The sequence below is a fragment of the Protopterus annectens genome, chromosome 11.part0 (genome assembly GCF_019279795.1).
Source record: "Protopterus annectens isolate FY-2018-M chromosome 11.part0, PAN1.0, whole genome shotgun sequence".
In the NCBI taxonomy this organism is placed as follows: Eukaryota; Metazoa; Chordata; order Ceratodontiformes; family Protopteridae; genus Protopterus; species Protopterus annectens.
In genome coordinates this window covers 15,227,955-15,253,843 of record NC_056745.1, presented here as the reverse complement: position 1 = coordinate 15,253,843, position 25,889 = coordinate 15,227,955, and the positions used below count along the sequence as shown (strand labels likewise).

The 25,889-nt window shown below is 41.5% G+C and overlaps 1 protein-coding gene across 1 annotated transcript in view; it reads right to left on the bottom strand.

Annotated features, from left to right (window-relative positions):
- Nucleotides 1–25,889, bottom strand: part of LOC122815972 (zinc finger protein 845-like) — a 368,367-nt gene that overhangs the window by 72,708 nt on the left and 269,770 nt on the right. Inside the window, exons 9-11 of the mRNA XM_044088856.1 lie at nucleotides 6,156–6,233; nucleotides 6,025–6,048; nucleotides 4,939–5,061 (exon numbers count right to left, since the gene is read on the bottom strand). Coding sequence (XP_043944791.1) covers nucleotides 4,939–5,061; nucleotides 6,025–6,048; nucleotides 6,156–6,233 — 225 coding nt within the window. The remainder of the gene's footprint in view (nucleotides 1–4,938; nucleotides 5,062–6,024; nucleotides 6,049–6,155; nucleotides 6,234–25,889) is intronic.

Below are 25,889 nucleotides of genomic sequence, written 5' to 3'. Positions count from 1 at the left end.
ATCCGGTAAGAGTTGTAATCTAAGCCATGAATACCTCCTCATGACAGACCCCATATCTGCAGCCCTAGCTGAATCTCCACTGCATCATAACTACATTTGGAGGAGTGACTAGTAACTTGGGAGCAGGAAGTAAGAATGCTGGAAAGCTTGGCTTTGTTGGGAGAATCCGGAAGCGCTAGCAGGAGTTTCACTGCATCTGCCAAAACAGCCAGGGAATATTTGGTCATGCGGGTCTGAAAATTCATTGCTCTAAAGGCCAAGGCTGCAGAAGTATGACCTTGCTCTCATTATCAGAGGGAAGCAGGGAGGTGGAGGGTAGAAGTTTGGAAGCTTTATCTGCTGCCACTGATATAGTAGCTGGGTCAGCCGAGGGTGCCTTAAAAATAAACCTGGCATTCTCAAGCACCTTGTAAAATCTGTCAGGGCACTTGGGGGCTGGGGACTGAGAGTCTGGTCACTTGGAAGCTGCAGTGAAGGCATCCAAGAAGGTTGGCAGGACTGGAGGGGTGGATGAAGGATTAGGGGATTCCATCTGTAGGAGGTCATAGTACCTCTTCTGAATCTCAGAAACCTGGTAACAATCCCACTTAAAGAAGTCTTTCATCTTCAAAATGGTCTCTCCAAAGGAAATATCCTCCCAGGGAAATCCGTACCATTAGATTCCTCCTCTGGGGAGGCATAACCCAGAGTAGAAGCAATCTGGGTAGAGTAAGCAAGAAAATCATCCTTTGATGTATCATCCTCTTCAGAAGAGGCATCCTCTGAAAGCCACTTCAAAGGGGTAGAAAGAGAAAGGGCCTGCATTAGAAATGAAGGGGGCTGATGTCTAGTGGAGAGCCATGAAGGCATTAAAGAGGCCTTGGGTAAAGGCCTGCTAGTCAGGGTCAGAAGCCTGGTCCTGAGGAGCCGGGGAAACATGTTTAGTTTTTAATTTCTTCTTCTTTGGAGCCTCAGGAGCCAGGCGGTGAAATGTAGAAGGGCCTGATGTCAGGTGACATTCCATGACATCCGTAAAAACATCCTCATGAACAACAATCTGCGTCATGTTGCATGAGTCTTCAGAGATAACCAGCTACGGTCCCCCCTGCACCCGTGTCGGACACCTATGAATCCCTCTGGGATGTGCCTACAGATTCCTTGATCACTTCCACTGAGGTACCAGTTGATGGCAGCTCTGCAAAGGCCTCCAGGGCTACATCAGCTTCAGGAGGGATGCCTGGAGTACAGGGAGCAGCTGTAGGATCAGGTCGAGGCTTCTTGACCTTCTTGTGTTGCAGCTCTTCTGAAGGGTCCAGTGTCGGTTCCATGTCTTCAGCTAAGTGCTTAAGGCACTGATTCTCCAAATATAACCTAAGAAATGCTAGGTGGCTATGGAGGATTTTAGGAACAAAGCCCTTGTAGATCTCGCAGGATGTGTCATTGTGGCCTGGGACTAAGCAAAATAATCAAAGCTCGTGGGAGTCTTTATGTGGAATCTGCCTTTCACGCTGATACTTGCCCTTCCTAGCTGACATGTACTCGCAACAAAAAAACAACACAGTAGCCAAAAGGAAAAGAAAACTCACCTATGGGGTACTTATCTGAAGCACAAACATGAGTTCTCTGGTGAGACAACCGGAGCTGGCAGTCAGACAGGTGGCAAAAAAGTTCTGAGGTAGGTCCGTGCTGACATTCACTTTATACTCATTGTCTCTTTTTGACCGATGTACACTGAGTGATGTGCACCGTTGCACGTACTTTGCAGTACCTTTAGACTTTGGTATATTGGCCGGATGTACAAGTCCACCGGAGGCGGACTCCCTGATGTTATGAATATTGCAGCATATGAATAGAAGGACATCACCTATGATTCATTCCTGATGCTCCAGTTTCCTACATGAGCTGTCAATCAATCCTCCAAATTACATGTGAGTGTGTATATGTGTGCCTTGCAACAGACTTGGCATGCTGTCCAAGATTAGTCTCTCTGCGCTGTACTCACTGTGCTCCCAAGACACTGACATGAATAAAACAACTAACCAACAAACAAACAAATAAATAAATGAGTTGATAATCCTAAATAAGGTTTTCAGATGATCTTAATCAGAATTCATCCTTAGAAAAGGATTTAAGAGATAAGACACTGAAGTTTGAATTTCTTCAATATTAACAGCAAAACAATCCATAAAGACAATCCTAACGTGTTTAAACCACACACAAAAAATACTTGCTAAAATGACTTAATTATGATTATGGGAAATAGGTTTACTGTTAATGAGTCATGTCATGTATACCATGTAAATACTTACTAAAATGACTTAATTATGATTATGGAAATAGGTTTACTATTAGTGAGTCACGTCATGTATACTATGTAAATACTTACTAAAATGACTTAATTATGATTATGGGAAATAGGTTTACTGTTAATGAGTCACGTCATGTATACCATGTAAATACTTACTAAAATGACTTAATTATGATTACGGAAATAGGTTTACTGTTAATGAGTCACGTCATGTATACCATGTAAATGTTTTCTCATCTTTTCCCCAACTTCTCTGCTCTTCAGTCTCAACAATGCCCCTCTCATTCTACTGACGATTTTGTCACCACTGTTTGTTTTAGTTCTCCCATTTTGACATTTTCATATTCTGGAAAACCAGCTGCATCTAACTGGTTCAATGACCAATTACTACTTCTCATAATGTGGAAGCAAAGTTCTATTTATTACATAAATATGCAAATCAACCTACATGATTTATTTATTTTGGGGTGCCCTAGGATATAAATATACAACATGGTTATAAGAAGCACAAAAGTTCTAGTATCTCTTTTATGATTCTTATGGCTTCTAATGGGAAAGACACATTTATGGCAATATTTACAATTGGTGAGAAGGTCACCTGTACAGTAACTGGAATATATGCTTAAAGCCCAAGAGAGAAAGCTAAATTACATTTTGAGTTACAAATGAGAATTTTCTGCCAGGCAATTAAGAAAGCCTGAAAAAAAAAACCAATAAAAAAAGAAAAAACCCTTCATAATTGTGTCATCAAAAAGGCAATCTTTTCCGACCTCAAATATCAGAATGAACAAACAAAACTGAGACTATATGTCATAAGGCACAGCAGTATATACTTGGTACTGTTTTGCACAGACACAAATGGGAGTTCATTAGAGACAAATATAACAAGAGTAAAGGATGGAGTGATAGCAATGAAACACTGGGAATGTGTACAAAAACAGACCCGTGCAGAAGGCAAAACCATGTACAGGATGAACATTTAAAACTAGCAATTAACTGTACAGCTGAAAGAAAGTGCAGGAATGATAAATCAACTGTAGACCTTATAAAACTTAAATTTTAAGACTCAAACTACTTTGTTTAAGTTACATAAAATTTTAAGTTTTATAAGGTAATTTATTTGGTGTTTTAGTAGCTTCATGCCACTTTACAGTGAGTTAGTGGAGATGTGATATTGCACATAGGAGAGTGAGTAAACATGGAGAGAAGACAGACAGGAGTAAAAGGGAGCAGTGAAAAGGGTGATTTGATAAGTAATAAGAGAGGACAGTCAGTAACACATTGTGGATTAATGGAAGGAAAACAAAAGAGGAAGGTAGGAGGGAGACAGAGAGAGAGAGAGGTGATCTGCAGTTTTGGGAATAGCAGGAAAAGAGTGGTAAGTGAGGACGAAAGGAGCTGTGTTGCAGTACCAATTATTTGCACTGGAATGTTTTAATTAGATGCCGTTGTGCTGATTTTCTGAAATTTATTTAGGGGGCACTACAAATGTTGGCAGTCAGGGAATTCTACATTGCTGGACCCATTTTGAAGAAGGACCTCTTAGGTGCTAAAAGCTAAAAGGGAGATGTTTGTAGCGCTATACAGATGAGTGTCTACTGGGGGTACTGCGGAGACAGAAATGAGACTATGTGAGAGAAGTCACTTCAGAAGTTTGTATGAGGTAGTGCAGAGCAGGAAAGAGGACTTTTCAGTGATCAGTATTATTTTAGGAGTGGCGACCACGGTGGTGCAGCAGTTAGCGTTGCCGCCTCACAGCAAGAGGTTCTCCGGTTAGATTCTCAGCTGGGGTGCCTTCTGTGCGGTGTCTGCATGTTCTCCCTGTGGTCGTGTGGGTTTACTCCTGGTGCTCCGGTTTCCTCCCAAAGACATGCAGTAGGTGGATTGGACACTCTAAATTGGCCCTAGGTGTGAGTGTGTGAATGTGTGTGCCTTCTGTGAAAGGTTGGGCGCTGGGCTAGCAACTCGACACCATAAAATTCCACTGCCAATCATGAGCGGAGAGATGATCTGCTGTGGTGACCCCTAACCGGGAAAAGCCGTAAGAAGAAGTATTGTTTTAGGAATATTGAGCTATCTGATCTGCTAATTTAATGACTCAGACAATTTCATTATTCTTTGAAGAATGTTTGTATCCTGGGGTTTTTGGAGACTGTACAGTGGTAAAGACTATTCAAGGAAGGGAATTATCACACTTCTGATAAAAGCAAATCAAGGTTCTGAGATAAATGACCATCACACTTGCAGCTTTCTGGTGACTAGCTACTTTTGGCCTTCACACTGGTATGTTTGGTGAATGTAGGGGAGGGTCTACACAGATGTCACTATTCTTATTGTTACAGACTGAGATAATGGAGTTATCCCAGAGGCAGGAGAGACTACTGGAAGGGTAGTGAAACATCTGCTTCCTCAGCAGCAAATGGTGAAAGTACGAACATGATTTAATGTGTTATAACTGTGTCCAACTGCATTTTATTCTAATACCTGCTTAAAAGATTTGGCCCCTTTGTGGACTGCCATCTTTAAGTCTTGCACTTTAGATGTAGCTGATTTTTATTAATTGTCAGTCTCTAATGTTCCTTCAGCTCCTACATTTTATTCAAAGATGAATTGCAAATACAAATCATTTAATTATGTAACCATTTACTTACTGCTGGGACTGACTTCAGGAAGATTCATCTGAAACCAGGTATCACCTTCTGCCAAGGAATTAAATGGAACATTGTCTGATTTTTCAATCAATAGCAAAAGCTCTTCCAGTGGAATATTAAACCCTGCATAACAAAAAAAAGTCTGGATTTAAATACACTGCTGGGCTAAGTGAATTACATATTCATCCTTTACTCTGAACAGATTTGCTGGGTATTAAAACATACAAACAACAGCAGGTCAGAAGCAATGCAGTCATTTGTTTAAGGCAGCACATTCTCACAAAAAAAAAAAAAAAAATCAGGGCCTAAATCATAAAAACCATGCAGACCATTTCAAAGCCTTGCTCTTCTTCTACATATCATACGGCTAATGAGGGTCTATCTCTGCCACGTGTATAAAACTTCTACCGATCCTATTCTGTCAGGCCTGTAACACATTCCAAGAGACCAGTGGTATCATAAATACCCACTTAATGGATCTTACTCTCTTTTGCAATATGTTGGAGGTGTATATCACAGACAATACTACTTACTAGTCTCAAATCTCCCAACTTTACTACTCCCAAATCTATACCATGCTGTGTGAAACCGACTTAACGTAGAAAGTTGCTCTAACAAAATAGCTAAATTTAGTGTTAACTTACCACATAAGTCTCACCACTGTTATGCCCTTCATCAGCCCAAATGTATTGAATTACCCAGCCTATTATCTAATAGCCAACTAACCCCTGATCACAGTATGATCGACAAACCCAGCAACTGTCCTGCTCTCGTTGATCTAGTTCAAGAAAATTCTAGCTCTAGATCCCTTAGATCATCTGACAAATTACTTCTAAAGGTAACTAAATCTAATTACATCTATGGAGACTTAACTAAATCTAATTACATCTATGGAGACTCCTTCTACTCAAACAAAACAGCCAAAGCCTGGAACTCTCTCCCTCAACACGTTGTAAAACCCCAGACAGTCACAAGTGCAAACTACTACTGAAAGAACACGTTACTGAAGTCCCAGGATAACGATCTGTCTTACTTACTCTAACTATAACACAATATATATTCTCTATTATTCTCCTGCTCTCTTACGAATTCCTCTCCTTTCTACTCCTCCTGTAAAAAAAAAAAAAAACTTTTACTTCACTGCAGTTTTTTGTAATTCTTGCAAAATTTTGTATCACGTTTTAATACAGGAAGATTCATCTGAAACCAGGTATCACCTTCTGCCAAGGAATTAAATGGAACATTGTCTGATTTTTCAATCAATAGCAAAAGCTCTTCCAGTGGAATATTAAACCCTGCATAACAAGAATTGCAAACAAAGCCACACGGCCTACACTTTTCTTGCCCATTTGGAACATTTTTAATGTGATTTCTCCCTTCTCAAGAAAAAAAGATGATTTTGCCCATTTTAATTCTGTACGCTATGTAGATCCAGTTACGGCAACATTCCAAAACTGTTTTTCCATCTAAGCACAGTATTGCCTATAAGCGCTTACATTTTTCTTCTTTTGCATAAAACATATAACAAAGGCAGATAGTGCTAATTTAGACCGGCTTATAACAGAGACCATATCTCTAGACCCTTAAGGGAACAAGGGTTGAACTTGGCTAGGCTTCTAGGGGCCCTAGGCCCATTAGCCTAGTAACCGCCCATGAACATTTTTAAAGCCTTGAATCATTCCCATTCGATGCCTCCTTGTGATCCAGTGAAAGTATAAATACATACAGAACAGCCCCAACACAGACTTCATCTTGCTGCCGTCAGAACCATATAGTACAATCCTCCACAACCCCCCATGCTATTTTAACCACTTAGTTCAAGAATCAGGAACAAAGACCAAAAATCAGGACAGATTTTAAATACTGCACTTAGTAAAGCCTCGCTGAGTCTAAGTATGGTGGCTGCTAAGAAAGCAGTTACTAGAAAATGGAAATCAAAGTCTAAACCAACTTTACTAGAATTAGTGAATATAGTAACAGAGATAAAACAGCTGGAATTGGGATCTTTAGAAAATGGACGGAGCAAACTACATAGGAAAAATGGGAATTGTGGGAACAATATATGCAGAGCAGGAACAAGGTTTAAGAGGCAGGATTTGAATAAGCCATATAATGCTTAACTAACAATGACTGGATAGTTTATAAGTGATGTATAATGTTTACACCTACAGTTGTTTCAGTGGTGTCTGTGATGTAAACTGTTTGCAAGTATACTGATATCATTTTGCATGTTTTTCATTTATATAAATGTAAGATTGCCTTTGTCATAGGTGTAAATTTAATAAAGATGTTTAGAAAAAAAAGAGTACTAGAATAAACACATTTTGCATTCGCAAGCAATTTCTGAAATATATGAAGTCCAAAACTCACATCAGCCATTACTTATTGACTGCAATCAACAACAATTTGCAAAGAAATCACAGATTTTACAAGGATCAGTCCAAAAAAATATGACACAAAATCATATTGGGGAAAGTTGACAGCTATGCCCTTGGTTCAGAGAGACACACACACACACACACACACACACACACACACACACACACACACACACACACACACACACACAAAACAATTACAGCCACTTGTGTGACTGTATGCATCTGAAATGTCTACTAGAGACAACTTCAGTAAGGGCCTATAACTGTATTTCAGCTCCCTGCACTGAGACCCCATAGTGCAGACTATTGCAATACCTCCACCCTCTCAACGTCTGAGCTCAAGAAACACATGCATAGAACCAAAGTGAAGAAAAGATGTTAAATATTGCTCTTACTTGCACACAATTTTGCTAAATAACAAGATATGCATCAAAAAACATTTCCTGAAGGATATGAAGTCTGGGACTCTTGTCTGTCATGATTTAATGACTGAATTCCACATCAAATGGCGACATGTTTTAGGAGGAACAGAAAAATCCAGCTTCACTTTTTAGGTCAACAGTTTTTCTGAATAATAATAATAATAAATATGAATTCATTGATTGGCATTACTGATTGTAATCATTAATGATTTTTCAGACAATTAAGTTTTTTTGAGGGACAAGCAAAACTATGGGCCAAAATTAGAGACATTTTGCATAATCAGAGGCGCTGAAAAGCAGAGATACGCTATCCGATACACACTCTCAAATGTACTGTCTTGCAGGCACTTACCAGAACCTGACAAGAGCTGCAATATCATGCATGCCATCATACGTGTGCGATCAGCTGATCCCACTCATATATTTTCTGAATAAGAAAGATATAACTCTGTTACTGGCATTATTGATGAATGCATGCAGTCCTCTGTGATTTATCAGGAATCGGACAAGGGACAGACAAAAATATCAGCAAAATAAGGGACATGGACATTCTGCACTGCTGGTACAGTTCATTTAAAAAAGTCTGCAAATTACTGGACTGCTTGTCTGTTATTGGCCTGTTTTGACTGCAACAAGCTCCAGAAGTGTCTCTCTCTCTCTCTCTTATTGGCTCTTAAACAGAACCAATGAAAAAATAAGAAATCAGAGCTATCTCATGTCCAAGCAGAACAGTGGAAATTACAAACTTTTAGAAGGTAAAATGACAGTGCTCTGCCAAATGCAGAGTGGATGACAGGTATATGTAGAATGTTAGAGCAGTAAATGTACAGTAAAACAGGAAAACATGCACACGAGGATTGTGCAAACAAAAAATTAGAAATATACATTGCAGCCAAGATTACAAAATAAATAAGAATAATATAGAAATACACTATATATTACAGGTAAAGTGATGGTTGAGAGAGTACATGTTTATACATTTATTTACATATGCCTAGAACACTTTCAGTTCATGTGGTAGCTTTAAGTATCCTTAAATCAACCTTGATTGATAGAGACCCAGTTGTCCTGGCCCTCCTGTTTCTTTGCAAGTCCAATATATCCACTAATAGTGACCTAAATCTTCACTAACAGATGGAATAAAACACAGTGAAAGGACAGGTTTATATCCCAGCACCTTCCAAATCTCTGAAATAAACTCCACCGCATGTTAAGCAATGTGACTCGCTATCTTCCTTTAAACATAAAGTAGATGACTGGGCAGCTGTCCACAAATTTACTCCGGGATTGACTGGTATTGCCCTCCTACAGAAGGCAGGTACTTCCTGAGGGGATGCACTGACAAGACAAGACAAGAATGGTCATGAGACTTGGTGGTCTTGGACTATCTATGAATCTATGCAGCTGGATACTCTGAATATGAACTAGGGATGGCTTTGCAATCACTGATTCTACCTTAGTGTCTACTGGGTGCCCAAAGAGGGATGGCGGATGTGGCTTTATGGTCAGTGGGGGGGAAATGACCGAAACGAACAAAAAAAAAAAAGAGAGAAAACACATACCACTACCCTACAAAATTCACAAACTACCACCAAACCCACTAAGCTACTGTGTGCTGTGAAGAAACTGCAATCAAAGTACACAGGCTAATAATGGCAGTCAGCCTAAGATGCAATTCCAAACACACCAGACCCTGAAGTATATGCCTCCACAGCAGTGAAGCATTATTAGAGTGGTAATGCTGACTATCTGCAGCTAAATTTAAAATAGCCCTGGCTATACTACTAATCTGATGTGCTGCCTAGCATAACGTCAGTGAGAAACAAAATCGACATGTCAGGGTACAAAAGATATAGGGCCGGATTCATGAAAACTCCGTGTAAGACTTAATATGTCTTACTCGGAGGCTGCAGTTGAATGGTATGATGTCAGCATGCCATGCATATTCATGAGGGCATGCTGAATCATACCCTAGTCTAACACAGTCCGTGTAGGAAAGTAGGGGGCGTGTCCGATTGCCGAGTACAGCAAAGGGACACGCCCCCAAAAGAGTCAGAGTCCTGAAAGTAAACACCCACGAGCGAGTCCGCTGAAATGTCAAGGAACACAACACCACACATCCCCAAAGACTAAACCCTACTGAAAATATATAAAATGTAAAAATAGCAGTTTCTTTTTTTTTTTTTTTTATAATTTCCAAAATGTTTGCCCGCATTTGCACTCGTTTGCACGGGCATGTCCTTTGCTCAGCCCCAGTTAGCAGACATTCAAAAGTATATAAGATCTACATATGGAAATGAAGCCAAGTAGCAATAGCGTAGTGGTAGAGACGTCAGCCAAAGAGGTGGTAGTCACGGTTCGAGCACCCACAATATCATTCTCCATTTTTATTTAAATAAGTATGAAACAATCCCCTGACATATATCACTATAATTTAAGTAAAATGTAATGAAATGGCCCATGTATTTGTGAACAAAACTGATGTAATATATAAAAAAAAGATGATAATTGCCCATATGTTAGCAACGCTTTAACAAGCAGCGCTTTAACAAGCTTAATATGAGTGCCCGTAGCTGAGCAGCGCTATAACAAGCTTAATATGAGTGCCCGTAGCTGGGAAGTGCTTTACCCAGCTTAATATGAGTGCTTAAAGCTAAATAATGCGTTCCCCAGCGTAAGCCATTTGCGCAGAGCTGCGCAGCGCGCCAACCAGCTTACCGTCGGGCAACGTTGGGAAAGCTGTAGCAAAGTCGCCTTTACACAAACACACCTCCTAGCCTGTCTAGACAGTAGTAAAATAAAAAGCAATGACAAGGATCGAACCCGGGATACTGTGCACCATAGTCAAAGTACTGAACCACTAAACCATGACAGCTGTACTTAGAAACACAGTATTACCATACATATAGGAATGAATGAAAATATAACCATGACAAAGCAGGTTTGCTGTAAGCAGAGAAATATCCAAAATGGCCAATCACAGATAAGTGCGGGAAAACTGGCATATATAAGCCCCATAGGCGGGAATACACACCATAACTGATTGTGGTACCGATTTGCAGTCAGGATGGCAGGTGCAGGAGAGAGAAATCACTTTAGAGCACAAAGGTGGGGCGTTGAGGAGTCAAAATATATGGTTTGGCTCCTAGTCCACCATCATGAAGGCCAACTCATGCAGGGCCAGGTTCAATGGGGAGCATACAAGGCAGAGGCATGGAACTGGTTGGCACATGATCTCACCAGTGCCACAGGCATTCTGAGGACTGGTGAACAGGTCCATCACCACCATGCGGACCTGAAGCGATGAAAGGAGGACCAACTGAACCGATGAATCCAGGAGGCCCATCAAATGCCCAACGCCCCACTACTGAGTAAGTATCCATGTAATTAAGTATGTAAGAAATGCTATCCTAGCCTATAGTATGAATAGGTATGTTCCAATAGTCCTTCATTTATATTACAGCTGCAGGTGTTCGTTCCGCAAATCGGCAAGCCTATGCTGATAGGCTGGCAAGGTTGCGCCACCAGGCAGGTTTGTAATTATTCTGCTGGTATTGTTATAGAATAGAAGTGAGACAGCCTGTAAAAGAGTTCAATGTTGTAACCCAGTAATAAAGGTCAAATAAGCCTAGAAGAAAGATTCTGCTAGTATTGTAAGATTAGATAAGTGATGCAGCCTGGAAAAGAGTATTGCAATCCAGTAATAAAGATTAAACAAGTCTCAAATAGAGTTTCCACCTGTATTGTAATATCAGATAACTGCTTCTGCCTGAAAATGAGTGTTGTAATCAGTCAACAAAGGATAGACAAGTGTCGGATACATCCTTGTAAATTCTGTCATATGAAATAAGTGAGTCAGCTGGAAAGGATTGTTGTAACCCAGTAATAAATGTTAATAAAGCCTAGAATTAAGTATTATCCTGAAATGTAAATATAAAATAAGTGAGAGAGTGTGAGAAAGAGAGTTTGAAGCGACCAAGAAATCTGTAATAAGTCTGGAATAAAGTTATACTGCAGTCACTACATAATGAAATGAATGAGACAGCCACAACCAAAGAGTGTAATGTTTTTAATAAAATACAATACCTGGACTGCGTCCGTCCCACATTTTGGATATGTTGTTGTACCCTTGCATTATGGAGATAGTATGGTTGTATGAAATGCTGAACATCCACAGTTGTCTAGACCCATATAAATCAAATGTAGCAGGATGCTTTACCTGAACACAGCCAGATACGAACATATATGAATAAAAATGGAATGTATATTAATGTAGCAGTAACATTCCCATCACCAACATTCCTAAGGTTACATACAGGAAACTGTACTAATATATGTAGGGGATATATATCTGCATCTACTAGGAATGTACAGCATATGTATAGGTAGTTTAAGTTGTTAATGTAATATTTCTCCACCCTACCCTATTCTCACAAATGATGCCATTCCACACCAAACTGGGTATGTGTATTCACAATTAATTCCCATGGACATTTGTCCTGTTGGTTTATACATATCTGTATGTACGTTGAAGCATGTGCCCTGTTCACATATCCAAACCTGATGGCCTGTTGCCACCAATCAACCCTGCATGCTATTTGAATGTCCACTGTTGTTCTAAATATGCATGTGTTATGCTTGCTGCTCAATGTTCGGAATTCATGTGTGTTTGGTTAATGGGAATACTGATGCATGCTGTTACAACTAATTTTGAATGGTGTTGTTTGTTACTAATCCAAAATGCCATATAATACTGCTAAACATAGGACAACAGGGAAGGTGGGTTCCAGCGGACCCACCTCTCCCACCTCATCTGGCGAATGAACCTGGCACCAGTGCCCAGGCCGGAAACTCCTCCTCCGGTGGTCCTGTGCCACCTTCGGGTGGAAGCGCTGCAGGGGATGGGGCTCGTCCCCCCTCTGCAAGCGTGGCCGGAGGAGAGCCTCCACTCACCCTCCATAGGGTCCGGTCTGTGGTGTGTAGTGAGATCAGGCGTTCCATGACTGATACCCTACGCCAGCTTGAGGCGAGAGTGGCGCAACTCACGGGTGTGCCTGCCCGTCCTATCGAGCCCCCAGCACAGCCCTGGCCTGGGCTGTGAAGGCGCAGTGGTAACTGCCCATGGGAGAGGATCTCAGTTCCACTGTTGCCATCTGTGGGCTCATGGGCTTGCGATATCCAAACATCCGTCCCCGTCAATTGTGTTTACCCCCTACGTGTCATACTCTGCCCCTGTATGTGTCTTGTTTGTCTTGTCTGTTAACCTCCCCAACCTACCTCCCCAAATATACCTACTTCCTGTACCTCACATTCCACTCTCACCTGAAAAAAAAAAAAAGGGCACTCTGTTCCCACAAAAAAATTACGCCCCATACATAGCTGCCCATTTCGCATACATGTCTGCTGGACATGTAAACTGATAATTACAATTGGCTGTACAACATATTTAGTTGTCCTCAGCCCTCTCTCAGGGGTGGAAGGTGTCAAATCTCACTCTAAATTTCTAACATATGCGCAGCTGTTGCTGGTAAAGAATTGGGCAGCTATGGGCCTTCCCTACATCCTTCCTGCACATCCCGAGCTTGTTTTCCTACTGTCCTACCCTCTTTGTGCCCCCTTTTTCACCACTGTCCTATTTCCCCATTTTCTTTTCTTTAAAAGAAATTAGCGCGGGTGTTAGCGGGAGTAAGCACTTTTAAGCAGTAGTCAGCGGGTGTGCGCTTGTGTGCGCTTAGCTAAGTGTAGATAAGCATAGCTAAGCATCACGCAAACTCGCGCAAACCCGCTTACAACTGCTTAAAAGTGCCTTAGTTACTCTTTATGACAAGGCCTGTAGTGTGCTCATCAGCAAAATAAAATACCCCTATCAGTCTCGAACCCCGGACCTTCGAAACACTAGACTGCATGAATTACCAATGAGCCACAGCAGATATACAAGAACTTGGTGCTGAAAGAAATATATCATGAAATACAATGAGTGAATGTAAAGGGAAAATAGGAAGGCCATAACACAAAGCTTGTTCTGTGTATCTTTACTGGCAATTCTTGTGGAATTGCATTACATGAGTGTGATAAGAGAACAGCCATGCTAGTAGGTAATAATGTTACAGTAGCACCTTACAAACCCCACACAGTATCAGAGCAGGATAAACACTGCCATATTTGAATAGGTAAGAGGCCAGACCTCCCAACTGTGACTGATTTACAGGGATGTCCCTGATTTGCAAACAAATGTTACCTGTGCCCCACTGACTCCCTGTGAAATGTACTAACAGTAGGCAGATAGGTGGAGAATCCCACGTAATGGTAACTGTCAATAAGTTACAGTAGACACTATCTGCATGTCAGAAATGGTGTAGTAATACATATGCTCAAAATATCCAACAGTCACAACTGCAGAATATCTGAAATATATCACGGGTGTATATCACTGATATGTACCTTTCCCTGAGGCTGGTCAAATATATACCTGAAAGTATCTCAGGCCTGGAAGTGTCAGAAACACACAGACATATCAGTCTGTCTGTTGTTACACACTCTGCGAATAGCTGTAGAATTACTTCCACAAGCATGCCCTTATGTAGGAGTACAACACAGAAATATCTAACATACTAATGACAGTATAGCAGTTCACAAGCACTGCATGTGCCTGATAATCATAATTCTTAGTACAATATACGTAGTTGTCCTCACCCCTCTCTCAGGGGTGGAAGGTTTCAAATGTCACACCAAATGTCAAACATATGTACAGCTATTGCAGTTAAAGAAATGTGCAACTATGGACCTTCCCTACACCCAACCTGCACATCCCTAGCTGGTGTCCCCACTGACTTCCTGCTTCCCACTTACAACTGTTTAAAAGTGCCTTATTCACTCTGTATGACAAGGTCCCAGTACTGCTCAGCAGCAAAATAAAATACCCCTGTAAGTGTCAAACCCCAGACCTTGGACTCACCAGACTGCATGAAGTACCACCAAGCCACAACAGACATACAAGAACTTAGTGCTGAAAGAAATATATCATGCATTACAAGGAGTGAATGTAAATGGAAAATAGGAAAGTCATAGCAACACATTCCAGTAAAGACAAATATCAGGCATTCAAGGGGTGAATGTAAAGGGAAAATAGAAAAGCCATAGCAACACATTGCAAGAACTACTGTTGTATGCCAGTTAATCCTCAAATCCCACAGGTAAGTACATACTCTCACGTAAACAGTGTTATCATTAGCAGGTGTGAGTTAACATACACACTGAGAAGAGTGAACTGGAAGAAGCAACAGCCAGGTTTCAGTACAACATGCATTTCAGTGGCTACAACACAGCGTTAGATATGAGCGATATACCAACCTTCTGACTGACACAACAGTGTCCACAGCAAACCAGCATGGTCCCCACCTTGCAAAACTGAAAGGCCTACGCCTACCTAACCTATCATTTTATAGCAGTGTCCTGAAATCACAGTGAGAATTGCAATTACCACACAGCAGGCTGCATGCAATTACTAAATGCTGGCCACCAGCTGGTGCAGAGGCCATCACATGCACATGCACATGTGCAGATACCTACAAAAGCAGCCTGTACTGCCAGTCCACACATGCAATAATATCACTGCAGCAACTGGAGGGACAGAGACAGAGACAGAGACCAAAAAAAAAAAAGCAAGCAAGCCAGCCAAAAGAAAAAAAGCTGTCTGAGACACCAATCCACAAAATACAGAAATACAACACATCAACAGGTACAACTGACAGAGGTGAGAAATACAAAGGTAATGTATGTAACAGATATGTATTTGCTGGCATCTGAATGATGAGTCTGAAAGGTAATCCACATGCTGTGAACCCTCCATATGTGTTAGCAGTCTGTATCTATATGTATATGAAGATGTGCATAGGGCAAGGGGCATACTGCAACTGTTAGTGAAGGCTGGACATACATATGTTAGTAAAAAACAAGCAAACAAACTGGTGCAAAAAACTGGAAAACAGCAACCTTGTAGCCGGAAAGCCAACTCTAACCAAAGGAATTGAGAATTCAAAGTAACTTCTTTAACGCAAAAGTTTTTATTCTTAAAAAGTAGCGTTTTCGCCGTGGCTCCTGCCTCAGCTTCATCAGAAGAAAATACAAATGGAAACAGCTAACAAAAACATTTAAATACTCTCATAGAGGAAGTGACAAAACAAACCTAATCATGTGAGCTTAATTAAAAACAATTACATAATAAAAACAAACCAATAAGTACTTAACAAAAACTGTTTGTACTAAAATTAAGAATACATTCATTGTATATTGTGAAAATGTACTTTTAGTAATATAAAACCATTTTTCAAAAAACCTATCAGTATTACTACACAAGAAGTCAGTAACATACTGTTCTTAAAGAAGAAGTCTGAAACATTTACCTAAAATAACTTTTCAGCTTCAATATACATGAAATATTGCAGTTCTCATTTAGGCCAACAGGTCTAAATGCATCTAGATTCAGCTGCCAAGCTAATTCAGTACATTCAAGAATGGTTTCAACAGGACCACCCCTAATGTTAAAAGGTACCTGGTCAATACCCATAAATCTAAATGAGTGCCCTGGGTTATTATGTACATGTTTTGCTAAAGCATTCTCCAGCAGTGGTTTTATTGCGTAAAGGTGTTGGTAAACTCTTTCTTTCAATTAGCGTATCGTTTTACCCTATATAAAACGATGGGCAACAGTTGCACAAAGCAATGTAGACCACCGATTTAGATTCGCAAGATATCCTATGATTTATCTGGTACCTTGTATTTCTAACAAAGAAAGAGTTACCTGTCGTTATAACTTTACACATATTACAATGGCGCATTTAAATGAGCCTCTAGTCCTTGCTGTGACATGGGAATGTGATGTTCGTTGTAATATTTCTTTTAAATTATTACTTCTTCTGTATATAACAAAGGACGTTCCCTAACTTCTCAATAAGGTTAACTGAATTAATGACCAATGGCCAGTTTTTTAAAAATATTGCCCAAATATCATTGGAATTTAGATTATATTGAGTAATAAAACTCAAAGAAAAATTCCTAAAGGTAGTAGAAACATTTTGATTTATTGATTGATTGGCAGTAGCAAATTGGGCATCAATACCTTGGTTCAACAAAGGTTTGTATATACCACTAACTCTCTTGGAATCAACCTCTAAAATGAGGTCATTTAGAAGCTCAATAGGATAACCTCGGTTTAAAAATAAATCCTTAAGGAACTGACACTCAGTTCTAAAGTCACTTAAAGTACTGGCTGGACATACATATGTAGTTGAAGGTTGCTATGTGCACATATCAATGTAGGTTGTAGTGTGTGGCATTGAAAACAGCATGCAGTGCAGGTATATGTCATGTGGTGGTGAATGTCTGTGGGACTGACCCAGTGAGGCCTGCTACAGCTATATGGCCTGAGGACAGCATAATGCATTCTGTACAACACTGTGCGATATCATTACAGAATGGTATGTCTCACAACTGTTTCAGAAGTAATATTCCCACCATGAAAGATGGGCAGTCTATGTGCCTAGATGCGCATGTATATGTACAGCAATGGATGTTTAGAAGAATGTGTGTGTGTGTGTGTGTGTGTGTGTGTGTGTGTGTGTGTGTGTATATATATATATATATATATATATATATATATATATATATACACATATACATAGAGAGGTATGTTTAGATAGAGATATATAGATAGATAGAATATATATATATATATATACATATAGATATAATAGATACATACATATATATATATATATATATATATATATATATATATATATATATATATATAGATACATACATATATACAGATAGATATGAATGTCTATAGATATGTATATATATATATGGTTATATATGGCAGTGTGTATATATATGTATATATATATATATATATATATATATATATATATGTAGATATGTATATATATTTACACACACACATACATATATATATATATATATATATATGGATATGTATATATTGATATATATATATATATATATATATATATATATATATATATATATGTATATGTATGAGTGAGAGAGGAGGACATGGGAGCAGATGTATTGCAACAGGTGCCTGGTGACCAAGGCATGGACTGAACACCAGTGTTGATACTGCAGTACCATACCCCATTCCAAAACACGTTACCCACTAACTACCACATAGGTGGTTGCCTGCCTACCACTGGAGGTGTCAAAAGGGAACATGGGACACAGGTGTACAATAGCCTCCCCTTTGATATCCACAGTGGCACACTAGTCTTGTAATCCCTGTACATGGTACGTGTCATCACAAAAGGTGTGTCAGTTAGGGAAATGTAAGTCAGTGTACCCCTCTACACCTCACAATGTCCTATGCAGTATGTACCTCCCATGAGAACTACTGCAAGTGGAAAGGCCACAGACATACCTAAAAAAGACTGATAATGCCCTCAAACACATTATCTATGCAGACTGACTCACAAAACCACAGCTAGAGTGCCTTGCATACTTCCTACACAGAGGTTACCACTGCTGGACATACAGAGTTATGTCACACCCATACCAGTCGGCCAACCACCATGGCAACACCTCACAATCCGTCCAGCCTACATGACCTAGGGCCCTAATCCTTGTCACTGCACTAAACAGCACATGCTGGAGGTACAGGTTCCTATACACAAATATGCCATACCCTGGACTAAACCACTCAGCATTAACAAACAAGGCTCCTTATTAGTAGATGTCATACATACCCCTGATGAATGTTATGGAGATAGGTAATATGCCCTGTGAGTCACCGCTGTATAACCGTTTCACAGGAGCAAGTAAAATCACATTACATGTGTCCCAAAGGGCAGGGTAGCATATGGCTAGGCTGCCCTAGGCCCAGGGCCAATAGCATAGTACCTACCTATGACACAATTCACCCACACATGTACTCAGTGCAATACCAGCTATGTGAGGTTGAATGAGTGTGACACTGACTGTGTGCAAGGTCTGTAAAGGTGTGATAGCTTAGCGTGAGTTTGTGTCTGTCATGGTAGTTTGTGTCCTAGGTGTGAGGCCAGAGAAAGATGTGTCAGTTATCGGGATGCAAACATAGTAGATTGGCATATGTTGTGCCGTAGTTCCCTGGGTACGGTGTCCCATTGTAGGCAGAAGCAATACATGTATGTTCAGTAAGTGGTACTGCTGTTGAATCCAGCTCACATATGAACTGTTGTACTACCTGAAGTTGTAGGCCTAAACACTACAGTATGGTGTATGTTCACATTCCCTGGTAACACTGTCTGGTGTGTTTCCTGTAGTCTGCACAGATTACATACCTCATGCATAAGTATCTGTAAGTAGGGGCACACAGTACTATAAGGTACACAGTTAATGCTCATCTGTGCCGTCATACATTTGTGTGTTGTATGTATGCGTAATGTGTGTGTAATGATGCCTGTACCATGGCTGCAATCACATGTATGTTATACGGTATGTGTGTGTACCTGGCAGCATGTATACTCTGTGACAGCAGTATGCTGGCTATATTAACAACTGTGCACATATGTCAGGTAGGGGTATGGCATCAAAGACTAGGATGGATTACTGTTGAAACTGTAAATGTGCATTGCACTCATTGCAAGGGATGACAATATTCTTCATCCATTAGCTTGATACATACCCCCAGTGTGAGGTTGTGCATTGTATCCCAAACAGTGTGCCAAGTGCTGGTGTATACTAGTTTGTTGTATGGAGTGTGGCAGGCACTGTCAGACAGTTGTGGGCTGAGCACTGAAATGTGGTATTGAACATGTGTATCCCCTGATAGACAGACGGATGGTATATATGGCAGTTAAGTGATATCAGTACATTAGAATATTAAGTGTGCCACATGACTTGCTCACATATTTTTCTTTTCCTTCCAGGGTGATGGTGCATCAGCGTAATCCACCTTATACAGCAGCAGAGGATCAGGAGATCCACCAGAGCCTGGTGCAGAATTTCTCTGTGCTGTTTTCCAGGACTAGCCAGAACCAGCAAGATAGGGCTGCACTGTGGCAAGAACTTGTCTATCGGGTAAATGACATAGGCATGCATAACCGGACATATGAGCAGGTACGCCATCACTGCAGTGATTTAATTAGACATGTCCGGCAGCATGCTTCTGATATCCACAGACACCAGCTTGCCACAGGTGGTGGGGTACCTATCCATCCCCCCCTCACCAGTGTGGAGGAGCACCTCCTAAGTGTTGTGGCTCCAGGCCAACAACAACAACAACATCCACAAACATGTGTCATCATGGAGGCCGGAGCCACCCAGCACGTTGAAATGGAGTGTGCAGGTAAAATGCCATATCTGTAGTTGATTGTTCTCTGTACTGGTAGTTTATGCATGTGTGAGATGTGTACTGTGTGTGTAGCTGTTAACCTGCCGATTCTTCTGCAAGATTGATATTCTGAGCATAATCTGTACACCTGTGAAAGCCACATGTTGTACTACTGTACTTTATCATACTCACAGTATCAAAGGCACAGTTGTGGCCACTGGCAATCACTCTCATATTTTTGCAGGTCCCTCTGGAGTGACAGCAAGGCAGCCAATCCATGCTGGTGAGTGCGTAATAACAATACTATTGCTAATGACATGTGCATGTCATATGGAGGTGTAGTGTGTGCACATGTAACACACCTACACATAATGCATGCTGTGCATGTTTGCTGTGAGACTATGCATATCCCATTATTCTCAGTAGCTGCCTCACTCACATGCGATACACAGAGCATGACACACATGTGTGACAACACAGTACTGGACATTGTATAGGCATACCTGATACACATGTACACAACACACACATGTTTGGCATAGACACTACACCTTAGCCTGCTACAAATGACCAATTATGACACCTGCTGTATGGCCACCCTTCAGTATCCCACTTATCATCTACACAGCACACATAATATACCTGAGGGGTAGAGGCCTATCATGTCTTTGTGCATCAGTCTGGAACAAATAATACATTCATGTAAGGCAATGCTCACTATTGGCCACCTTACATACCCATGTAACAAGAGGCTGTGTAATTGTGGATGTAGTCATGTTACTGCACTTCAGGTACAGCATGCTAGCTGCCTGTCTGGCACACATTATTATTGTTGACTGACCACAAGAAGCATGTTGATCATGGCTCACATTACTACACCACATCCAGTTCCACCGACCAGAAAAGTACACATAGCAGTCATTGCATAGCACCGTCATGTGTTTTTTGTGTGTGTGTGTGTGTGTGTGTGTGTGTGTGTGTGTGTGTGTGTGTGTGTGTGTGTGTGTGTGTGCAAATATATGCACCCACAGCTTGTAACACTTGCACAACATTGTTCTGTCCTTGTACACATTGTGTCCCAGAGTGGAGACAATCACTGAACAACTACACACAAGCATCAAGTACACGTATACTGTTATTGACAAGGGCTGTCTACACTTGCACTGCATGTTCCTATGCAACACATAATCTGCATGCTGACACATGTGCAGTGATGTTTTCCCTTGTGATACTGTCACCCACCCTCAAACAGTATTGTGTATGTGTTGGATTGCAGGTGTGTCTGTGTTTGTATCTGCTGTACTGAGGAGTGTGCCTGTGTGCCTGTGTGCCTGTGTGCTTGTGTGCATGTGTGCCTGTGTGCATGTGTACCTGTGTGCCTGTCTGCCTGTGTGCATGTGTGCTAACATCGTGTACACATTTGTAAACTGAGTTTCCTATCTTCCTCTCACAGGTTCTGATGATGCTCTGATGGAGTGCAGCAGGGAACCTGAAGCCACTGCTGGGGATAGTGATAATGATGATACATGTGTAATGGCACAGGGAGGTGTGACAGAGTCTGTCGTTGGTCAGCCAATCGACACTACACAGCAGTCAACCCCATCAATGTGCACAGTCATCCTGCCGATACATCCATTGTCACCAATGTCCTTAGCTGAGGGACAGCATACAGTGGGCATTGACCAGGGTAGTGTGGTATCACTGGCACATGCATCCCCTCACAGCAGCCATGGCCAGATTCCTGACATTGTACCACACAGGCAGATGTCCAGGGGTTCTCGTGGGAGCATCTGTGGTCGTACTGCCCCTGTCAGACATGCCCACAGAGGTCATTCAACCTCAGCTATGTTCCAGGCTGTAATGCAGGCACAGGCACGTATGGAACGGTACACCAGACAGGGTCTGAGGGAGCTTAGAGCACATCGCACCGCTATGAATGACACTATGCGTGATGTTGCGGCTGCCATCCGTAATATCAACGAGGTCATTGATAGACGTTGGGGGGACACATTAGATCTCTTCCACAACTACATGTCCAGGAGCCAGGACAGTGCAGGACAGTTGAGGCGTCGACGTGGATGTATGCCAGCAACATCATCAGCTGGCAGTCATCGCGGACAACAACAAATTCACAGCCGCTCCCATAGTGCCAGTACCAGCCCCAGCAATGCTGGGTCTGTGCTGTCACTGTATTGCAGTGCCCGCCCCACTGTAGATTTGATCTAGGACACACCCCCAGTCCCATCTCTTTACCGCATTCTACCTAATAAACCCTTTCTGCACTTGCTTTTAGTCCTTTTTAATTTAATTACATTTTTTCAAACTGTGTGTGGACTAATATTGCTACACACTCAAGTGTGCCAGCTTGCACTGCAAGTGAATTGTTTTTACTACTGTTTTTGCTACTTTTCTGAAAAAAAAAATGTTCTGCTTTTACTGTATTTGTGTTTCTTCCTACTTTATTTTGCTTTTGCGTCATCTTAAAAGTACTCAGTTGTATTTATTACTGCTTGGTGTAACTCATTCTAAGCCTTTTAGTTTAAGCACTTGGGCTTCAGACGAGTTGTTTTACATTAGGAAGGTTTGTGGTCTGCACTGTAGTGGCAGAACAGGTAGCTTACATCCTTCTAAGTTGGGAACTGCTGATTGAGGGCTCAGTGTCTGTCATTCTAAAAGTGTATTGATTCCGGTTTAAGCACTTGGGCTTCAGGTCAGTTATTTTACATTAAAAGGGTTTGTGGTCTGCACTCTTGTTGGAGGAAAGGCTGGACTCTGCCCTTCTGAGCTGGGAATTTCTGGTTAAAGGCTTATAGTGCCTGCATATCTGAACTGCTTCTTACTGAAATTGGTACACCTTGTTTGCTGTAGCGTAGACTAGATCCAGGCCTGCTGAATCTAGCTTTGTTTGTATAACTTGAGCACTAATCCAGGCATTCTTTAAAGTATTCAATTGTATTTACTACTGCTTGGTAGTAACCTGATTAAAGTGTAGCTATAATTCTAAGTCTTTTGGATTAAGCACTTGGGCTTCAGACCAGTTGTTTTACATTAGGAAGGTTTGTGACCTGCACTGTGGTGGCAGGACAGGTAGCTTACATCCTTCTAAGTTGGGAACTGCTGATTGAGGGCTCAGTGTCTGTTATTCTAAAAGTGTATTAGTTCTAATTTAAGCACTTGGGCTTCAGGCCAGTTATTTTACATTAAGAAGGTTCATGGTCTGCACTCTTGTGGGAGGAGAGGCTGGACTCTGCCCTTCTGAGCTGGGAATTTCTGGTTAAAGGCTTATAGTGCCTGCATATTTCAACTGTTTTTTACTGAAATTGGTACACCTTGTTTGCTGTAGCATAGACTAGATCCAGGCTTGCTGAATCTAGCTTTGTTTGTATGCTTGTTGTTTGTTTGCTTATTTCCCTGAAACGCTAATACCACCTAAAACGCGGCTTTTCAGCACTTCTGTGGATCCCTAGTGATATCTGCATTGCTTACTGTACTTATTTCCTTGTTTCACTTAAAAGAAAGTTACTGTTTGTCATTTTTGCATTTAAGTTACCTGTAACACATTGCATTTAAGTTACCTGGCACTTGCTCACTAAAGCAATTATATAAGTCAGCACTAAAAAATTAAAAGTGCTACACCCTCACAAACTCCCCTTGAGAACCTTGTTCCCCATTGGCCCTTTTTTTTCAATTATAAAGGAATTCCCAATACTATTCTAGCATGTCCAAAGGTCAGTTGTCAATCTCCTCTCCGGTCCAGCTGGTGAATCTGGGAATCTTGAGGCAATGTTACAACTGCCTCATGTACACAGACAACCCTCTCCTCCTCCCAACAAATTCCAACACATGTGAGAGATGCATCCATATAGCCAAACTGGAGGCTAAGCTCTCCCAACTCAGTATTGGCGTAACCAGTCAGGAGGAGAAGGAAACCACACTCACTACAATTCCAGTCTCACATAAACCTACCACGACAGCAAACCAAACACATAAACACACAAAAACATACTCGGAGGCTCTAAATAAAAATCTGCCTAAGCAGCAGAGACCTCCAAAGCAGATACCCAAGCAACCGCTACCCCAAAACAAAACACGTGCAACACATAGCTCACAAAGCCAGTGTGCCGAACAGTCACAGCCCTTAAGGCTAAACAACACACCTTACACACTTGTAATAGGTGACTCTATCGTCAGGCACACTGACGTCCCACTCACCAGGCTGAACAAGGAGAAGGTCAGGGTGAGCTGCCTGTCGGGCGCTAGGATCTGCCACATAACACAAGCACTCAGGTCACTCCAAGGCAAGTACAAATATGACTCAGTCATTGTCCATGCTGGTGTGAATGACCTGAGACGTACCTCCCTGGACTACATGAAAAGAGACATAGAGGAGCTCTCTGAGCATGTGGCCCAGGCCGGTATGACCCTGACCTTGAGTAGCATCTTACCCTCACCAAGAATGATGCCACAATATGAAGACAAGATGATCAATTTCAACAATTGGCTTAAGTATTGGTGTCATTCAAAGGGGATCCAATGCCTGTCAGCCTGGGATGACATGCTCAACAAGCCACGATGTTTCGCTAGGGACAGCTTGCACCTGTCACCCCTGGGCTTTCGGATATTGGCAAAGGCTCTTGCTACCCCCATAGTGCCTTTTTTAGGCAAGGCTCAAAAGACAAGCCCACCTCCATAGGTATCACAGGGGATAAGAAACTAAGAGTAATACTACTCAACGCCAGAAGTCTAAACCTCAAGATGCATGCACTTGAAACTCTCCTTTGCATGGAGAACATCGATATCTGTGCAGTAATAGAAACCTGGTTCAAGGCTCCCGAGAGCACCCCAGCACTACCAGGTTATACCTCATACCATGCTTTTCAGCCCCAAAACTTGGACTGAACCACAAAAGGAGGGGGAGTATCAATATTCGTCAAAGATACCCACACCTCCAGGTTGGTGGCACAGCACGAAGCATCAGAGACTATCCATGTGCAACTAACAGTGGGTAAAACTGCCTTCCAGTTTATAGCCTGCTACAGATCACCCTCCCAAACCCAGGAACCCCACTCGGCCTTCCTGAGAACACTGGAAAATCTGAAGGTATCTCCAAACACCATTATATTGGGTGACTTCAACTACCCAAACATAGACTGGAAGCATTACTCTAGCTCCAACACCCTAGCCCAAAGGTTCCTAGAATTTATAAACTCAAATGCTATGGAACAACTTGTTACCACTCTCACAAGAGGGGAAAACATACTGGACCTGATCATCACCAACATGGGGACTCTATGCTCCAGACCAGAAGTGTATCCCTCACTGGTAAGATCAGACCATAAACTAATCTCACTGGATATTCACATCCCGACCCCACCTCCTGCCCAGAAAACCACAGTGAAAAACTTCTCTAAAGCAAATTTTACACTCCTCAAAACCGAGGTGCCTGTGGAAAATACGGCCCAGACCGCAGAATCCTTTATAAATGCATTCTATGAACACCTTCAGGAATGCATGGATCATGCAATCCCAAATAAAACCAAGACCCAATCCTCCAAAGGCAGATGTCCTGTCTAGTGGACCCCAGCCATAAACAAACTATACAATAGAAGAAGGAAGCTACTAAATGATAGAGCAAAATCCCAAAAAGGGAAGGCATCTCTGATCAGTATTAGCAAAAAACTACGGGCACTCATAAAATCGTCTAAGGCCAGCTTCAAGAGAAAAATTGCACAGGACACTAAGGATAATCACAAGGCTTTCTTTAGTTATGTTAGGAACCTGGGTGGGAATTCCCAGATATGCTCAGAATTAGTCCAAAAT